This window comes from Coenobita brevimanus, chromosome 99 (genome assembly GCF_032717465.1).
Source record: "Coenobita brevimanus isolate Jiangsu-jjx chromosome 99, ASM3271746v2, whole genome shotgun sequence".
In the NCBI taxonomy this organism is placed as follows: domain Eukaryota; kingdom Metazoa; phylum Arthropoda; class Malacostraca; order Decapoda; family Coenobitidae; genus Coenobita; species Coenobita brevimanus.
The window spans coordinates 20,844,010-20,862,018 of NC_137052.1; the positions used below are offsets into that span (position 1 = coordinate 20,844,010).

At 40.5% G+C, this 18,009-nt stretch overlaps 1 protein-coding gene across 1 annotated transcript in view; it reads left to right on the forward strand.

Moving 5' to 3' along the window:
* The first annotated feature begins 2,428 nt into the window (after window positions 1-2,428).
* Window positions 2,429-18,009, forward strand: part of LOC145414459 (uncharacterized) — a 33,941-nt gene continuing 18,360 nt past the window's right edge. The window contains exons 1-3 of the mRNA XM_080284016.1: window positions 2,429-2,493; window positions 3,012-3,140; window positions 11,274-11,446. Of these exons, the coding sequence (XP_080140142.1) occupies window positions 3,060-3,140; window positions 11,274-11,446 (254 nt within the window). The 5' untranslated portion in view covers window positions 2,429-2,493; window positions 3,012-3,059. The remainder of the gene's footprint in view (window positions 2,494-3,011; window positions 3,141-11,273; window positions 11,447-18,009) is intronic.

The window sequence follows — 18,009 nt, forward strand, 5'->3', positions numbered from 1 at the left end:
GGCTATAGATAGATAGATAGATAGAATTCCTTGTTTTGCTGTTTTCAAGGTTAGGTTAGGTTTGGATGGTTAATGTCATGGGGGGTTGTAGCCCCCTCAATTAGGTACCTTGGTAGCTGTTTTTGGTTCCTCTTTTTTTTTTTTTTTTTTTTTTTTTTTTTTTCTGAGGGGTTCAAATGAAAGATTTCCTTGATTTTTGATCAATTATTTAAGGTCATTTTTTTTGGAAGTGCCAGATTTCACCTTGCAAGAGGAGAATGGGGGGTTGAAAATGGCAAAATATTGCACTACCGATATAAATTACTATTAAAAAAGCTTGAAAAGTATGGAATTCTACGTGTCAAGTGGGGTTGGTGGAGGATTAGTGCCCCTCCCTGTAAAACAGTTAACCCTAAGCCCTTGGCCACCCTGTTTGGGATACATGGCATCTGGCAATGAATGAATGACTGATGAATTGCCACCCCCTACCAGCAAAGGGGTGAGTTAATGTAAAAAACTTTCACATTTTCTAAATCAGTCATTGGCTTCATGAATGTTTTGATTATGTTTTTATTTATGTTTTGTGGCCTGCATTTTTACTTTTCAGCTGCTTTTTCTTCTCATCAAACCTAACCCCTTAAAAGAGGGAATTACAGGGCAAAAGGATGGGATAGGAATATCTTGATAAAAATACTATAAGGATGAGATGGCTTGGGGATGTGGAGAGGATGGGGGATGACAGTTGGGTGCAGAAGGTGAGAAGTGTGAACGTTGGGGGTAGGGTTGCAAGAGGTACACCAAAAAAGACCTGGGACGAGGTCATAGAGTGTGATCTCAGGGATGAGGGAGGCTACCAAAGATTGAGCAGCATGGAGAGCTGTCATTAGGTGACCAAGACCAATGCGTGCTAGCATGTTGGAGACATTATTAATGAAACAAGTGAAAGTAAACTTAAATATAACAAATAAACATATAAGTATCCCAGTCATTTTCATAAGATACAGTAATTACTGTGTTTGCAAGCTTTTTAAATGGAGTTGGATATAAAAATGAAACATAGGAGAGTCTCTGTGTGTAAATGCAAACAAAAGTGTCATATATTTGCCTTTTTTTTTTTTTTTTTTTTTTTTTTTAAGGGCAGTAATAAAACATTTTAGCTTGCAGTGTTGTCACTTCTTAGTACAGTAGTTATGTACGGTACCACTACTTAAACCAGTCAGCACTTTTGGACCTTTTGAGATTTTGATTTTGCTTAATTGGTTGTAATTAATCAATCTGTATATTGCCAGATGCCTCAATCCTATGAGGGGTGGCCTCAAATAAATCGCCTCCATATTGCCCTGTCCCCCACCCCCGTTTCTCATATACCTCTTCATCCCTCCATCTCATCCTCAGCCTCCCCCGTCCTCTTCCCCCCCTCCACCTCATTCACATACACTGTTCTTGTATGTCTCTCACGGTAGGTAAATAAATTGTAATCAAATATTTATTTTATGATCAATACCGTACTTTGCTAGACTCGGAAGATGTGGGCTTTGACTGCTTTTCATAATGTGCGCGGGTGGAAAACTTTCATGTAGCTGCCCTGTTGGGAGAATTGGTAAGTCATCTGTATTGGTAACTGGGAATTGTAACAGATACCGGTAGTTGTAATTGATTTTACTGTATACTGGTAATAAATAGTAAGCAAGAAGTGCATCTTTATAAATAGTAACATACTGAGGACATTACGTGTGCAAAGATGAACTGACATGCATGCTCACATGCACAGATTCATTCATATTTGAATAAGGCAGCTGCTGTTATCGCCTTTCCAGCTGTTTTATGAACTATGAATGGTATTGTAGCCTATGTAAATTTTTTCTGGACCAGGTTGCCATCAAAGAAAAGTAAATTTCCAAGAATGTCCATCTTTTATTAAGCTTTCTTTGGTGTAAAGTGACAAATTTGATGTTATAAAGGAAAAGTTAAAAAAAAAAACAAAAAAATTAAAACAATAGTTTTATAGAAAAAAAAATTGTGGGGAAATACCGGTTCTGGGAATCACCTAAAGGACAAAGCCTTGGAAAAATTATCGATTTGTAAGCTACTTCTTCCGTATGACAACAGATTCCTTGATTTCATTTATTATACCTACTGATGATATTGTTCAGCTTAGAATTAAAACTAGAAGGGTTACATACCGTATAGCAAGGGCCTAGATTTTACTGCTCCTTTTACTACAAAAGATCTAAGAAGATAAAGTTGTCTGGAGTTAGCAAAATTAGCCAGACAAGTTGAACTGGAAGGGTTAGCCACTTCATCCTGAACACATAATTATGTTGTACAGTATTCCATTAGCTACCACCAGGAGATTATATCCAGCTTGGGACAGTACCTGAGAAGTGAACGATTAATGCAGGCTATATCGCTCCCCTCCACTTTGAAAATTCTCTCCTAAGCTGAATATGATTATCTGGAGATGGCAAGAGTGATAGCTTTACATACTACTTCAGCAAGGTTAAACACATAGAAGTAAGTAAAATAAAGAATAATAAGTGTGCAGCCATCTGTAGGCAGCAGCCATGTTTGTTTAGGTGTCTGGTGACAGTAGAGCAGAGAACAGGCTTCAATTTCTTCACTCTGAAAATCTGTCTATTGCCAGACACCTGAATCCCATAAAGGGTGACCACAAATAGATCACCTCCATGTTGTCCAGTCCCCGTCATTTCACTGCCCGGCTTCCAGCTCACATCTCCCTCTCTCCACTCCATTCCTCCCTCTCATCCTCGGCCTCCCCCTCCCTCTCCCCTCCTCCACCTCACTCGCATACACTGTCCTCGTTAGTCTCTTGCTCTCCATCCTCTCCACATGGGCAAACCACCAGTGTACAGTATATATTTCTCCAAATGCTTTCTGTCACATCCACATCCACACCACAACGCTCCTTCACTTCTTCATTTTTCATTCTGTCTGTGCACACAACTCCACCCGCTCCTCTCCAGTATTCACTGGTAGATAACTGAAGTACATCATGTATGTTTGTGTTTCAGATTGAGTGAGCACAGGATGCCGCTAGGAGCAGCACATACACACTCGCCATGCTGATGGACCAAGAGCCTGTGAGCATATTTAACCCATGGGTACCCTACGACCTTGGCACCTCCCTCCTCAACAAGCAGGTCAGTCATATTATGAGCCGTTATTTTATATTTGTCAGAAAGTAGTTGACTGCAAAGTCCAGTACATTCATGCAGGCTAGTCTGCTGTAAACTGGACAGTGAGAGGCACCACATCCTGCAAAGTGTGTGTACCGTACTAAAAATCATGTTATATACATGTGCTTTTGCTTCTATTGGCAGTGCCTTTCTGAGATTTTTTTTTTTTTTTAACAGCATTTCTGATGATAGTGAAAGGGTAAATTGTCTCTAAGCACCCAGCATTTGCTCCACTTTGCAATGAGAGTGGTAAGAAAAACACATGTTCCTTAAGGCAGTAGTAAAAATATTGTTACATAAAACCCTTCTCCCCAACTAGTAAACACTCAAATAGCTGGTAGGTTTGGAGATTTTTTTTTATGGATGATTTTGATCAAACAACAGTAACTTGTCTCCTTATATTAATACTTTAACGTATGCGAAGGTGGTTTGAAAATACAGTATTAAGACATAATTCATCATCATCATTCATCATCCAGACCTCTTTTCCCACTTACGGAGCAGTGAGTAGTGAAGGGAAATGGATGGTAGAGTGTTTGGAACAAGGATGAGGTACCGTATGATGGGAGAAGGAAATCATTTCTGTCAGTTGTAGAGTATGATAAGTGAAGGGGATAGTGTGATATCATTTGGGGAGGGCTAGATCAGTGGAAGGAAGGATCAGTGTAGAAAAGTAATTTTGGGAGGGGAGTTGCTTACATGGTACCGTACTAAGAGACTGAATGCTGAAGTGTGTAAATTAGCCTGGATACAAGGATGAGTGAGTGGAAGGATGTTTTATTGTATCTGGTCTTGGGAAGAGGGAGGGATAATGAGTATATTGAAGGGGTATCTGCCTCATGAATGTAGGTTAGTACTGAGTGGAAGAGCATTGAGAGAGGTCGTGCACGAAGAACAGGGTGCATTCAGAGAGAGCATTGAAATGGTGATCAGATATTTTCAGACAAGTTTTAGGGACTGAATGGAATGTTTATTACATTTATGGATCTGGTGAAGGCATCTGATAAAGGGTGTGGTAGATTGGTTGCCATTTTGAAAGGAATTATTAGTACTGTACTGTATGTGGGATGGAATGTATATAGATAACTCAAAGCAGTTCAGAGCATGTAGATGTAGCAAAAGCATCTGTGTAAGTGGATGGTTTATTGAGTGATTGTTTGGAAGAGGGCTGTGTCTTATCTCCAGTGTTGTGCAGTATGTACGGTATATGAGTGGAGTACTGGGAGAGGCAAAAAAAAGCGTACTGTATATTGTAGGGGAGTGCTCTGAATGAGAGGAAATACTGAGCATTCGAGTGTGTTTGCTTCTATTTGCAGGTGATGCAGTGCTTGGTAGATTGTGAAAGCTACAGATTTGGTAAAAGAACTTGGGAGTTTGTGTGAAAGACATAATTAAAGAGTAATTGTAGAAGAGAGTATGGATCATTTTGGTTCAAGGATTGTGTGGGTAAGATTGAAAGTAGGATTACAAATGTAGGCAATTTTGTGTGTGTGTGTGTGTGTGTGTGTGTGTGTGTGTGTGTTTGTATGCACCAATGCAAGTTCATGCAAGCAGAATGAAAGAAGTACCCTTGGGAAATGTGGAAGCGTGCATGGAAAAGTCTAAATGGAATGAGAGTGTATTTGATTGGAGATGTGAATGGAAAAGTAGGGAATGTGAAGGTGAGTGGAGTAGTTGGTGAGTGGGTGTGCCTGCGAAGTGGATGAAAATGGCAGAGCTGTAATGGACACTTGTGTGGGGAGGGGGTTGGTGATAGCCAGTACCCTCTTTAGGCATAAAATGATGCACAGGTATAAGTGGCGAGTGATGAGAAGGGTGGGTGGTGTACTGAATGAACAGAAGGCAATGATTGATTATGCTTGTGTGGAGGACAGAATGAGAAGGTATGTAATGGATGCAAGAGCAGACAGAGGTTGGGGGAGTGGACACTCTGACCACCATTTGGTGGTGGTGAAAGTCAAGGTTCAACTGCAACAGCAAAATAGAAGGAGGGAAGACAGGAAGTAGTAGTCAATACAAGGAGGGTAGAAAGTTTGCAGGAGGTTGGAAAAAGGCAGAATATAAGCAAGAAGTGAAGGAGCGATTGGGTAAATGTGATTTTGAGCAGATGGAGGAAGTGGAAGGTGTGTGCAAGATATTCAAAGAAATCAGTGCAGCACGTGAGGTGGTGTGTAGGGTAAAGAGAAGACAAAAGGGGATGCAAGGAACAGCATGGTGGAATGAAGAGATGAGACAAGCTGTGGCACAAAAGAAGAAATCATGTAGTGAGTGAATGGGAAACAGAGGCATGGAGAAAGTTGAGAGACAGGAGAGAGAGAATTGTATGTACTGAGGAAGAGAGAGATGAAAAGACTATTAACCCCTACACCGCGGGCTTGTTTACCAATGACTTGCATGTGCCGCGGGGTTATTTGGGCTCCGACAGACTCTCAAAAAATATTTGCCAAAAATCAGTTATTAGTCCTAGAATAATAAAATTACATATGCTTATGGCACATACCTTCAGCTTTCTCCTGGAATGATTGTTGAGCCTTCGTCGGTTACCGTAGGACTTGTGGAGACCTCTGAAGTAGGGTAACGAAGTCTCCACTTTACACTTCCCGACAACCCGTAATATGATTACCACAGCCAGATACAAACACTATAAACACTATTCTACAATTTTCAAGTAGTTTGGGATCCATACTCAAAAAAAAAAACACTGTGAAAGCAATGGAAATTACGAGCGCGTCTGATTGTCGCACTGGCACAAGTTCGCTCTTGGTAGTCTGTCATTTATTATTCATAAAACCCCTCACACTTTATATTTCTATTACTATATAACACTTATATATATCTACAGTCTTTATCCATAAGTTTCCTTCAGTAGTATTAGTTTATTGTCACTGTAGGGATTCAATTTCTTTCAGTAAAATCCGTAGCATTCACTTTCTCGTCCTGTATACTGGCATTGAGAGTGAATGTCACTTTCATCTTCACTGTCATAACTCATAGCATTCAGACATGCTAGAGTGAAACTTTCACTTTCATTACTCCTAGGGTATATACTCGTATTCTTATAATACTACTCATTTACATTTCTATTTACGTTCTCTATTTTATTTACGTTATTTACATTTCTATTTTATTTACACTGTGTTGTGCACTGTCACTTGAAATAACTTATAAAACTATTTTCCATTGTTCACGTATATTTACATTCATTACTTTCACTTGCTGTTTACACATTATTTACACATTATTTACAATTCCACTTGCACTGTTTTACTCAATAGAAAGATCGTAGTCACTCTTTTATCAATTGTCAGCCCTTTACCTCTTTCCACACGAGGTTTAGTAGGGGGTAAAGGTCACAGGGCCATTTGCATGGGGGTGAAAAAAGGCCTTGAAGTCAGCAAGAAGAAACATACGTACTCTCGCTTCGGGTGATGAGAGTGAACTGATAACGCGTGGAGGCCTGCTAGGGGTTATTCAGAGTTACCAATATTACTTCTTGAAACAGCTAAGTCTAGCACTGATATGATTGGCAGGAAATCTAGACAATACATTATAAATTTGGTAGTTCCAGGTGAATGTAAATATCACTTAGGCTTCTCCCTTCCCTCCTTACGTGTATATTTATTACGAAAATAGATTAGAGGCCTACTTAGGGAGATATATATTCAGAGCTACCAATGTTATATCTTGAAACAGCTTTGTCTAGCACTGATATGATTGGCAGGAAATCTAGACAATACATTATAAATTAGGTAGTTCCAGGTGAATGTAAATATCACTTAGGCTTCTCCCTTCCCTCGTTACATGTATATTTATTACGAAAATAGATTATACGGCATATTTCAAGGGGAAAAAAACAGCGAAAATTAGCGAACGAGTGCACGTGAGGTGTTGTCAGGTGATAATTAGCCAATTCCAGGTGTATGGCACTCTCACTTACCTTATTTCTTTCTTGTATATATTATTTGGTATAAGAATAGGACATAGGGCTTATTTTAATGGATGAAATCAGTGAAAAATTCCAGGGAAGATTTACTTAGCGTAGCACGGCCGGGCAGGCGAGAGGATAGGGTAATGGAGGGGGGGTAGGGAGGGGAGTCAAGAACGGGGAGAAATGGCTAAATTGTCAACATTGGATGGGAGTGCAGATGAGATTAGGAGTGCTGACTAGTGTTGGACATTGGCAGTACTGATAGATGATACAAGCCCCCACTTGGAAGCCCGGGTGAATTCAAAATAACACAGAATCACAAAAGCGACGCCCCGCGGTATGATCCCTTGCTCCCAAGCGTCACGAAAGTGACGCCCCGCGGTTAAGGGGTTAAGAGAGAATAAGAAGAGAGTGGATGAGGAATTTGAAAAGAATTTGAATATAAAGTGGAGGAAATGTAAGAAAATGTTCTGGAAAGAGATTTAGACAGGGTGATAAAGAAGTTAGTAGGGGAGTGAAAGATAAATATTGGTAGTGGAGAAAGGAGAAAAAGTGAGCAGAGGGAGAGAACACTTTAAGGATCTGTTAAACATAGAGAATGAAAGTAATGTGAGTATTAGTGGCTGGGGAATTGTTAGGAGAAGGGAGGAGGAGATCAGTAGGATGGAAATTGTGGAAGCAGGGAAGTGAGTCAAAGTGGGGAAAGCCCTTGGTATTGATGAAGTGTGTGGTGAAATGATGAAGCATGGGGGAGAGATAGTAGTAAAATGGATATGGAAGATATGAAGATTGGTCTAGGAGGAAGGTAGAGTCCTGGATGATTGGAAGTCACGTATAATTATTCCCCTGTACAAAGGAAAAGGGGGGAAAAGAAGTGTGTGGCAATCATAGGGACATTTGTCTTCCTAGTGTAAAAGGAAAAGTATGTGGTAGGATACTTACTGAGAGAGTTAGGGAAATAACAGAGGAATTAATTGGAGAAGAACAGAGAGGTTTTAGGAAGGGAAGAGGTTGTGTAGATCAGATATTCATCCCTAGGTCTTTAGTGGAAAAGTTTCTAGAGATGGGAAAGAAGTTGTGTGCAGCCTTCATGGATTTGGAGAAAGCATATGACAGGGTGGATAGACAAGGATTGTGGAAAATATTGAAATATATGGAGTAAATGGGAAGATGTTGTATGCTATGAAGAGTACGTTTGAGGGTGCTAAAGGTGCAGTACCGGGTACGTGTGAATGATGAACTGATTTAATTTTTATATCCGATTGCTGGATTGAAACAAGGATGTGTCATGTCTCCATGGTTGTTCAATCTGTATATAGTGCTTGAATGGGTACAACAAGGAAGAAAGTTTGCTGGTTCCTTGAAAGCAGTGATAAGAAACAGGAAAGTGAGGATGGAAGTAAAAAAGTCGCTGCATGATCGTATTGTGATACCAACTCTGACATACAGTAGTGAAGCTTGGACCTTGTTGGAAGGACACAGATCAAGAGTGAAAGCAGTGGAAATGAGTTATTTGAGAGGAGCATGTGGAGTTACATGGAGAGGCAGACTGACAAATGAGGAAGTGAAGGAGCATTGTGGTGTGGATGTGGATGTGATAGAAATCGTTAGGAGAAATACGTTGAGGCGGTTTGGCCATGTGGAAAGGTTAGAGAGCAAGAGACTAATGAGGAGAGTGTATTTGAGTGAGGTGGAGGGGGGAGGAGGGAAGGGGAGACCAAGAATGAGATGGAAGAATGTAGTGGAGAGGTGTATGAGAGACAGGGGTGAGAGCTGGGGGGAGAGCAGTGAAGTGGCGGGGGGACAGGGTAACATGGAGGCGATTTGTTTGTGGCCATCCCTTACGGGATTAGGGCATCTGGCAATGGATAGATAGTAGAAGAGAGCAGAATGGTGGTGTTTGAATGAGGTACAAAAATGAGTTGGCAGTTGATATTAAATGGTTTAGGATGAAAAATTTGCAGGTGCTCAAGTAAGATAGTGACATGAACGAATATGGAAGTTAGGAAGATTAATTGAAGTAAAAGGCAAGAAAGTAGGACAGTGGCAGAGACCTTGAGAGCGGTGACAAGAAATAGGAATATGTACAAGCAGAGAATGCATTGCATGACAGTAGCTGTATTTGTTCCAGCAGTGACATAGCCTAGTTTATAGTCTTGAAAGTCTCAAGTTGGATGGTGTTTGAAATATGTAATGAGAGTGAGAGCCGTTGAAGAAAATTAATTTAGAAGAGTTTTTGAATGACATACAGGGATAAGCAGAAAAAGTAAAGAATTCATGAAGTGTGATGTGAAGGCTGATGGAGTGGTAAAAGAGAGAGATTATGTTGTGGTAGGTGGGGCAGATAGAGTGAATGGAATTTGAGTTTGACTAAGTGAGTTTGAGAGTGAGGAGGTTCAAAGAAGGAAGAGAAGACCAAGAACAAGGTTGGAAGCAATTTAAGGGAGAATGATGTGTTGTATGAAGAGTATGAAGATGGTTTGTTAAAATGTGGTGACAGATACTGAGGGGCTCTTTTCTGAGGTCATCCCTCACATGATGGGTGTCAGAGTGTAAACCTGTAGTCCCTGTCTTTGCATTGTACTTTTTATGAGTACTGTATAAATATGAAGATCGTGTCTTAACATTTCCAGATCACTCCATTTGATATACCTAGTACAGTTGACCAGTTGTGATATAATTTTTGTAGATTTTGATGGAGTGGGTTTGTTATTCATGGATTCTGAGTGCATTACGGTACCATTTACATACTCTAGCTGAATAAAAGTTTAGGGTGGCATGCAAGGGATCTCATTGACTCAGGTTCTAATGTGTTGAGCTACTTTGGACAAAACAGATGCATAGGTAAAGTAAGGTTAACAAAGATCATATATAGGGAAAAGTCTTCAAGAGAATTAGCAGAGGATGGTGGGAAATGATGCAAAGGGATGTTATGAAAGAGTGGGGGTCCATAAGGGAAGATGATATGAAAAGACAGAAATGAATGAGAGATAAGTTGTGTATAGATATGACCAACTTAGTTTCGGGGATTAGGTATCTGGTATGTGATAAGGAAATTGATTGTTATACCAGGACTGTTTAGTCACCATGGTAAAGTAATGATGCAGTGTGTTACTCTGAGATGTAAAGAACTCAAATGTCTTCTGTTCATTTATTTGTTTTTATGAAATATCTCTGTAATTTAGGCATTTGAAATTATCACATCTCCATTTCTGATACCTTAAATTTCACAGATAGCAATTTGATGCTTTCACCGAGCAGCTACTGGAAGATGAGATTCACTGGAATAATTGTAGATATTTCCTTGCAAATTTGAGATGTTTTATATTTTCATTAACTCATAAAGGGTCGGCTGCCTGTATCAATAAGAGACATCCCCAGGTCCGCAAAAGTCTTTGTTGGAGTTAGTGGCGTAAATGTGTATTTTGGCCCAGGAAACAAGAAAAACAACACTTTGACCTGTCCGAATCATTTTGAGGCTTCTGCAATGTATGGTTTAAGTCATATGACCTTGACAGCAGGCTGATGAGAGGCTCACTGGCCTCTCTGTCCACGCGTGGGTAATATACCTTAACCCAGAAGGTGAGCGAGAATGGTTGTTCAGATCCCTAACATTGGTTGAATTCACCCGGCCAAATCATCAGCACACAACATTTCTGAACGCACATGAGAGGGCGTCAAGGGTTTCATGTGTATCAGTGCTCTCTCTCTCTCTCTCTCTCTCTCTCTCTCTCTATGTGTGTGTATGTTTGTATGTATATGTATATTTTAAGGATTATATTGCATATTCCAATGTGTGGATGTCTAAGAAGAGCCAAAAGACTGCAGAACACTGCCAAAATTAGGAGGGGTACTGTGCCTAAAGGTTGAGTATGGGTATAGATAGGTTATGGGTATAGTAAAAGATATTGCTCCGTATTCGGACGTTGCCCGTATCCAGTCATGCCCTTGGTTTTATTACGATGGATAATCAAGGGATTACTGTGTGTGTGTGTGTGTGTGTGTGTATATATATATATATATATATATATATATATATATGTGTGTGTACTGTATATATATATATATATATATATATATGTATATATGTGTGTGTGTGTGTGTATATATATATACAGTATGCTGTACTGTATTTGTATGTATATATATTTTTTTCTTTTTCCCAACAGAACTGCCTCTTAAGGTCAGGAAGTTTAGACAAGAGCAACGTGGGTGGTGGTGGCGGGGGAGATGGAGGTGGAGTGGTCGCGGGGGGCCGGGGTCTGGTGGATGCACTCATCTCAAGTGTCCTGGATGACACCGACCAGCTGGGCCTTGCACATCTCCAGGATAAGCCAACAAAGTAAGTTAGCACAGTTATTTTAGTACACCCTCAGATTCATGTTCAACCTTTCTTTGGTGTTTCAGTACTTTACTCAAGAGTAGTGCTGTCTGGTGAGTTTTCACATTTGTTGTTGCAACCCCTGGCTCATTTCCTTGTGAATCCAGTGGACCACAGGAGATTGGCAACTTCAACTGGTCATTCCCAGTGGCCTTTTATCAAGGCTTTGTTAAAGGACTTATGTAATAGTGTGGTACATGTGTTGCATAAGTGTGTCATAGTCTGGCAGGCTGCATTGCATATTGCAGTGTGGGCAAAGTGGATTGGTTTTGATTTGTATTTGATGTTTGTATTTTATGTTGGTGTGCATCAGGGGTCCGTCTTGAGCCCATTATTGTTTGTCATGATGCTTGAAGATTTCTCATGTGAATTATGAAATGGCTTTCCATGGGTGTTGTTGTATTATGATGATGTTGATTGCAGAGAATAAAAGGGAGGCAGAGGAAAGGTTTAGGAGGTGGAGAGATGGAATGGGGCTTAAGGGTTTGAGAGTAAATGTAGATTAAAAAAAAAAAAATGGTGATACCCAGGGCTGAGGTAGTACCATCAAAGCAGAGTGAGAGTGGCCTTGTACAGTTTGCCACAAAGGTGTGGAAAGTAACTCCATCTTTTAAGGGATTTGTGATAAGTGGGTGCATAAGAGATGTACCGGTAGTGGTATTAAGTGGTAGACTACGAGATACTGCTGATTTCACGTGTGTGGTGTGTCTGGGAGAGCATGTGGAGATTGTCAGGTGTGAAAGGATTGATCTTGCTGGTGGGTCTCTTAACCCGTACCCTCCCGGTTCCCCCCCCCCACCTCCTGAAAACTCGATTTATATATATTTTTATTTTTTTTTGCTCAAACATTCTCTTTGGGTGAGAAACTAATGAAAATCACTAAGAAAGTTGCTCCCGTCATCCCTGAGTGCTCCTAAGCTTGGTCTCCCCACGCCTCAGCCAAGTGTGCTGTGGCCGGGCCGGTGCAGCTGCTCCGTTAACTACAGTGGGAAGGAGAAGGGTAACTAATCAGACCCAACCTAAATACATAAATTTACATTTATTTGTTACAAAAGTACATATGCAGCAACAATATTTTGGTATATATGAAAAAAAATGGGTGAAAATAACATAGGTTCATAATTGTACCACCCATAAATCGCTGATTTCTGGCACACTTGGCTAGCAGATACTGATTTTTCCACAAACATACACTAGAGGAAGGTCTCACGCTTTCCCCCTCCATGAATCACCCGCGAAATATGAAAAGTGTGCACGCAATGTGCCTTGCAATTGCAAATTGTACAGCTTACTACGACGGGTCTATGGCGGCTCCTATGGACTGTCGTACGATGTACAATGATGGGAGGGTACAGGTTAACCCCTACTCGCCTGGGGTTTTCCGATGTTGCACGCTCCTCCCCACAGGGGATATCCGTGACGAAAAAAAATGCCTTTTCTTCAAACCCTAATATCTGCCAAACTGTAACATCTAGAGAAAAAATTAAAGACACATAAGTCTCACCAACTCTTTCAAATTAAAGTATCCCACGACTCCAGGTGGTCCCGTTGATGAATAAGGATAAGTTAAAGTTCAGAGGGTGGCAGAAAGATGGTTGCAGCTTTACACTCAACCGGCGTTGCTCCACGCCCAAAATCATGATGGCTATACACATCAGCTGGCAGTTTGGGGTTAAGTATAGAAGAGTTTTGTCACACGGGAGACTTGTTCTTTGCAGGAGGTGGGGCTGGAACTGGCTCGGTGGCTAGAGTGAGGAGTGGTTGGAAGAAATTCAGGTAGCTCTGATATTGAGAGGACTATTCCTCCATGCTAAGTGATATTTGTATGCAAAGTGTGTTAGGAATGTAATGCTAGTGAGACCTGGTCAGTAATGGAAGAGGAGATTCACAGGATCAAACATACACAAATGACAATGATTAGGTGGATGTTCAGTGCCTCCGTGAATGCAAGGCTGTGGGGGCTAGGTTATGATGGAAGAGTGGAGAGAAAGGATGGGACTGGAATGTATTGATGTTTTAATGAGGAGTGGTGGATTGGGATGGTTTGGGCATGTGGAGAGGATAGGGGATGACAGTTGGGTGCAGAAGTGTGAAGTGTGAATGTTGGGGATAGGGTTGCACAAGGCAGACTGAAAAAGACTTGGGACGAGGTCATAGAATGTGACCTTAGGGGTAAGGGACTGTTTAGGGAGTCTGCCAGAGATCAAGCAGCATTGTGAGCCGCCATTAGGTGACCAAGGCCGAGGCGTGCAAGCGTGTTGGGGCCTTTATGTACTAAACAAAATATGCCCCAGCTGCTTCCCATGTTAATGCCTCTTTACCCCATCTTATATCACATGTAAACACCGAATTTTATTTTATTATTTTTTTTCTTTTTCAGGAAAATTTGTGCAAGTAGATAGAATTGTACAGTAATCCCGCATATTTCGCGGTAGTTACGTTCTTGTAACCCCCGCGAAAAGTCAATTCCGCGAATACTCTATTAACAATTGAAAACTTGCACTTGTGTCCACCATGCTGCCCATCACACAGTCCATGTCCATACTGATTGCGAGACAATACGCCGTCAGACAATTCCCCGTCAAAACATGGACGATTCCCCTTTAGAACAATTCGCACCCTGGACGATTCCCCGCCATTCTATAAATATACTAATTAATACTTTCATCAATATACTTATTATTAATTAATCAATACTTTAATAACTATATTTCAGGGGGATCCAGTAGTCTATGTTCAGTAGCGTAGGTTCTGGATATTATTTATTGCACCTTTAGTCAATAATTAACTTGTTTCTTCCTTGCTGTAGTCGCCTTTGAATTATATTCTAGCGTCACCCATAGCTATCTTCAATAATGAAGGCGAATTGTTTTGTTTGTTGTGACCGCGAATTGTCCCGAAACCTCCATACTCATCCCAAAATACCTTCGTACAAGATTGAAAGCACATACTCCATTATGAAGGAAAAACGTAAACACTGTACTGTAATACACAATTATCTACACATTTATTAACAAAACAGTATAAAATAAAAAGATGCATTAACTGGTGATAGCAAACACTCGCACGGTCGTTTCTTAGCTTGTCCAGTAACACAATTTTCTCTGCTAAGGTCATAACTTGATCGTTTTGTCACTTTGGAGTTCTTACTAATTGTATTATTAGCCTTTGGTGAGGCTGGCTTACGTCCTGGGGCCATGTGGAAAGCAAGTGGGAGGCAAGAGGCTCATATCATAGTGTGGTTACAACCACAACAGCCACTTAAGGCAGTCAGGCGTGGACTGAAGAATGCGAGGCAGAGAGCAGTGTTGCCATATCCAAACAACGAAATTATGCTAGGGCAATGAAAAAATTATGCTAGATTGAGCATATTTGTTCCAAGTAAAAAATGAATTATGCTAACTTGAAGCTAAATGATAAAATTCTATACATATTCGTGCAACATATTAATTATATATTGTTTACTATGAAAATATTAAAATGAACCTACATACAGTAAGAGGATAAATATCGGTATCTACCCATACTGCTTTTTCCCACGAAACTTACGTTTTTCTGATGGATTTTGATGTGATTCGTTCGATTTTGAGCATCATTTCCGTCGGAAATAACCATTTTTTGAGATATGACCCCCCCCATCCCCCTGAAATAATGAGGGATCTTTGGGGAATCGGGGGTTATAGGGAGGGGGGGAAACACAGAAAATGGTCATTTCCGACTGAAATGAAGCTGAAAATTGAATGAATCATACCAAAATCCATCGGAAAAACCTAGGTTTCATGGGTAGTGTACAAAGCTCAAACTTATCCTAACCTAACCTAACCGAACCTAACCTAACAACCTAACCTAACCTAATCCAACCTAACCTAACCTAACCTAATCCAACCTAACCTAACCTAATCCAACCCAACCAAGCCCAAACTGAAAGTAACCAACTATTCAAACATCTTACCCTATTCGTCTCTCTCTCTCTCTCTCTGATTTGTAGCTTTTATAAAATTATTCTAAAAATATTCCATTCCATTCTAAATTATGCTAGAATGATTCTAAAACTTCTAATATGCTAAAAAATATTCCAGACTCGAAAATTTGATCAAAATTATGCTAAAAGAATAAAATTATGCTAGATATGGTAACACTGGCAGAGGGGCCACGGGAAAGGGACAGAGGGTGGCGTGAGTTTACCGCGCTACAATTGGAAGCTGCGGGAATTTCATTTTTTTTTTTTTCTGTATATTCAAGGATATTTTTGTTGAACTTATTAATGCTAAGAAAATCCGCGAGAGGGCAAAACCGTAGACAAAAAATCCGCAAAAAATGCGGGATTACTGTATTTTCACTCATTTCATGAGACCAGAAGCTAGTAGGAATAGACATGCAAGAAAAAACATTGTTCCAAATCCAGTGAAATATAAAAAGTGAGTAAGGAATGCTTTTGACTATTACCTGCCTACACTGCACTCATGACTTGGCATGGTAGTAATGGTTAACTCATTTTATTGGAGTTGTACATCTTCCGCCAGAGGAATTTTGTTGAGTGGTTCTGGCGGGATGCTTGAAAATCAAGATGTAAAAAAATTTGCAAATTGGTAAAAATGCTTGTGAAAAAGTTTAAGAATATATTGTGTTGTTCTTACTTCTCTGTCTGTCTGGCTGAACTGTCCCATTATCACTGGTAACCACCTGCTTCTGTTGAGCTGCCCTACAGGTACAGTACATATATTTTGTAAGGATCTGGCACCCTCTTGTGGTAAGCAGTGCTTCACCAGCATTGGGCCATGGTCCTCCAGGGCAGGGTTTAAGGAAATATGGGGAAGTTTGGCTCCCAGGTAGACACTGTAGTTGCTCCATTTGGAGTTGACATTGATATTATGTGTAGGCCCCATGTCAGCACCTCCTGAATCTATAAACCACATATATATATATATATATATATATATTTGTTTATTTATGCAAGAAAGAAGGAACCAAAGGCCAGGAACCCTCAAACTATTCATTCCAAGAAAAAACAAAACAATACAAAAGAGAGCCAAATTCAAGAACCGTTCATTTTGAGATGCCTGGACACACTGCGTTTGAAAGACTGTAGATCATAGGAAGTAGGAAATACAGACAGAGGGAGACAGTTCCAGAGTTGACCTGTTGCATAAATTACTTGCAGGGGTTTCTCTTCTTAGTGTTAGAACTTGACAATCTCACCAACAGCACCCTAAAAATGACGTCAGAATTAAAATAATTTTACCTTAGTGCCGTTGATCTATTTCATATTATTATTATCCACTTATCTGACTGGGAAACGTGCCAATTTGGGTGCAGTTATGTAGTGAAGTTAAGGCAGACATCAAGTGCACATTAGGACCACATTAGGTGACGTGACTAATTAAGTTCCAACAAAATATGACAATATTCATAAAATTTCTCAACCTTTACCTGTGTACAGGAGCCTTTTGTTTTCACTCGCATATCGCCCAAACATTTCACAACCAAACCAGGGTGAATATTTAGCGGGGAATACGTCTATACAGACCGATTTCTGATAACGATTTCCTTCTGTAAAGGAATATTGTAAGAAATGGTTAATATCATTTACGAATACGGTCCTACTGCCATCGCACCCTCGCATCCCCCCGTACAGTTGCCAGATCACAGGGTGTCTCCGGAAGTTGCACATCATAAATTCAAATAACAGAGAGACACGAATATCTGACAGAATGGTTTTAAATTCTGATGGCTAAGACAGCAAGGACGAAATAAGTAAGAGAAACTCACAGTCTTTATAATATTCCTTTAATCTTGAACCTAAATCAGAGGACAAGGGTACTTTTACTGTTGGGAACATGAGAAAGCACAACATTTTAGCTTTAAAAACAATTATTTGACTAGACGGGCAAGAAATAAGCTATGTCGGTATTGTAATATCGGTACACCCACCCGTCTGCACCAGGAAAACAGTCCTAAATGATAAAAATAGTGGAAATAGTCATTTTTTTGTCGGCCACCGAGGCCAGAGGTTGTCTAGGACGTGGGCTCCTGTGGATGAGGAAACAAATGGTCTCCATGGCAACGCAGATGCTGGGAGTGGATAGGTATAGGATTTTTAAGATGGTGTTGGATGGTGTAGGTACGAGTGGGTGGGGGTAGGTTGGTGAGGTTTAGTGTGAGTGGTTATGCAGTCAATGGGTGTAGGTAATTGTGGGTGAGTTTAGGTGGGTGTAGGTGGTATCTGTTAAGTGTGCGTAACTATGATATGGTGGTGGTGGGACTGAGTGGGTGTGGGCAATTGTGGGTGACTTTTTTTTTTTTTTTTTTTTTTGGACTCTGGGCATAGGCTTCACAGCCTGCTTTCAAGGCCCAGTAGTCCTCCCACGTACTGCACACCTCTACATGTCACCACTTTGGCGCTAACACCCACCGTCCATATTGAATACTTGCTAGGGCTGTCTCATACAGGACTGGTATGTTGGTATTAGCGGGGGTATTTTTACGACATGTCGGCAGGTCTTCTGGTAGATCAGTAAAGTCTG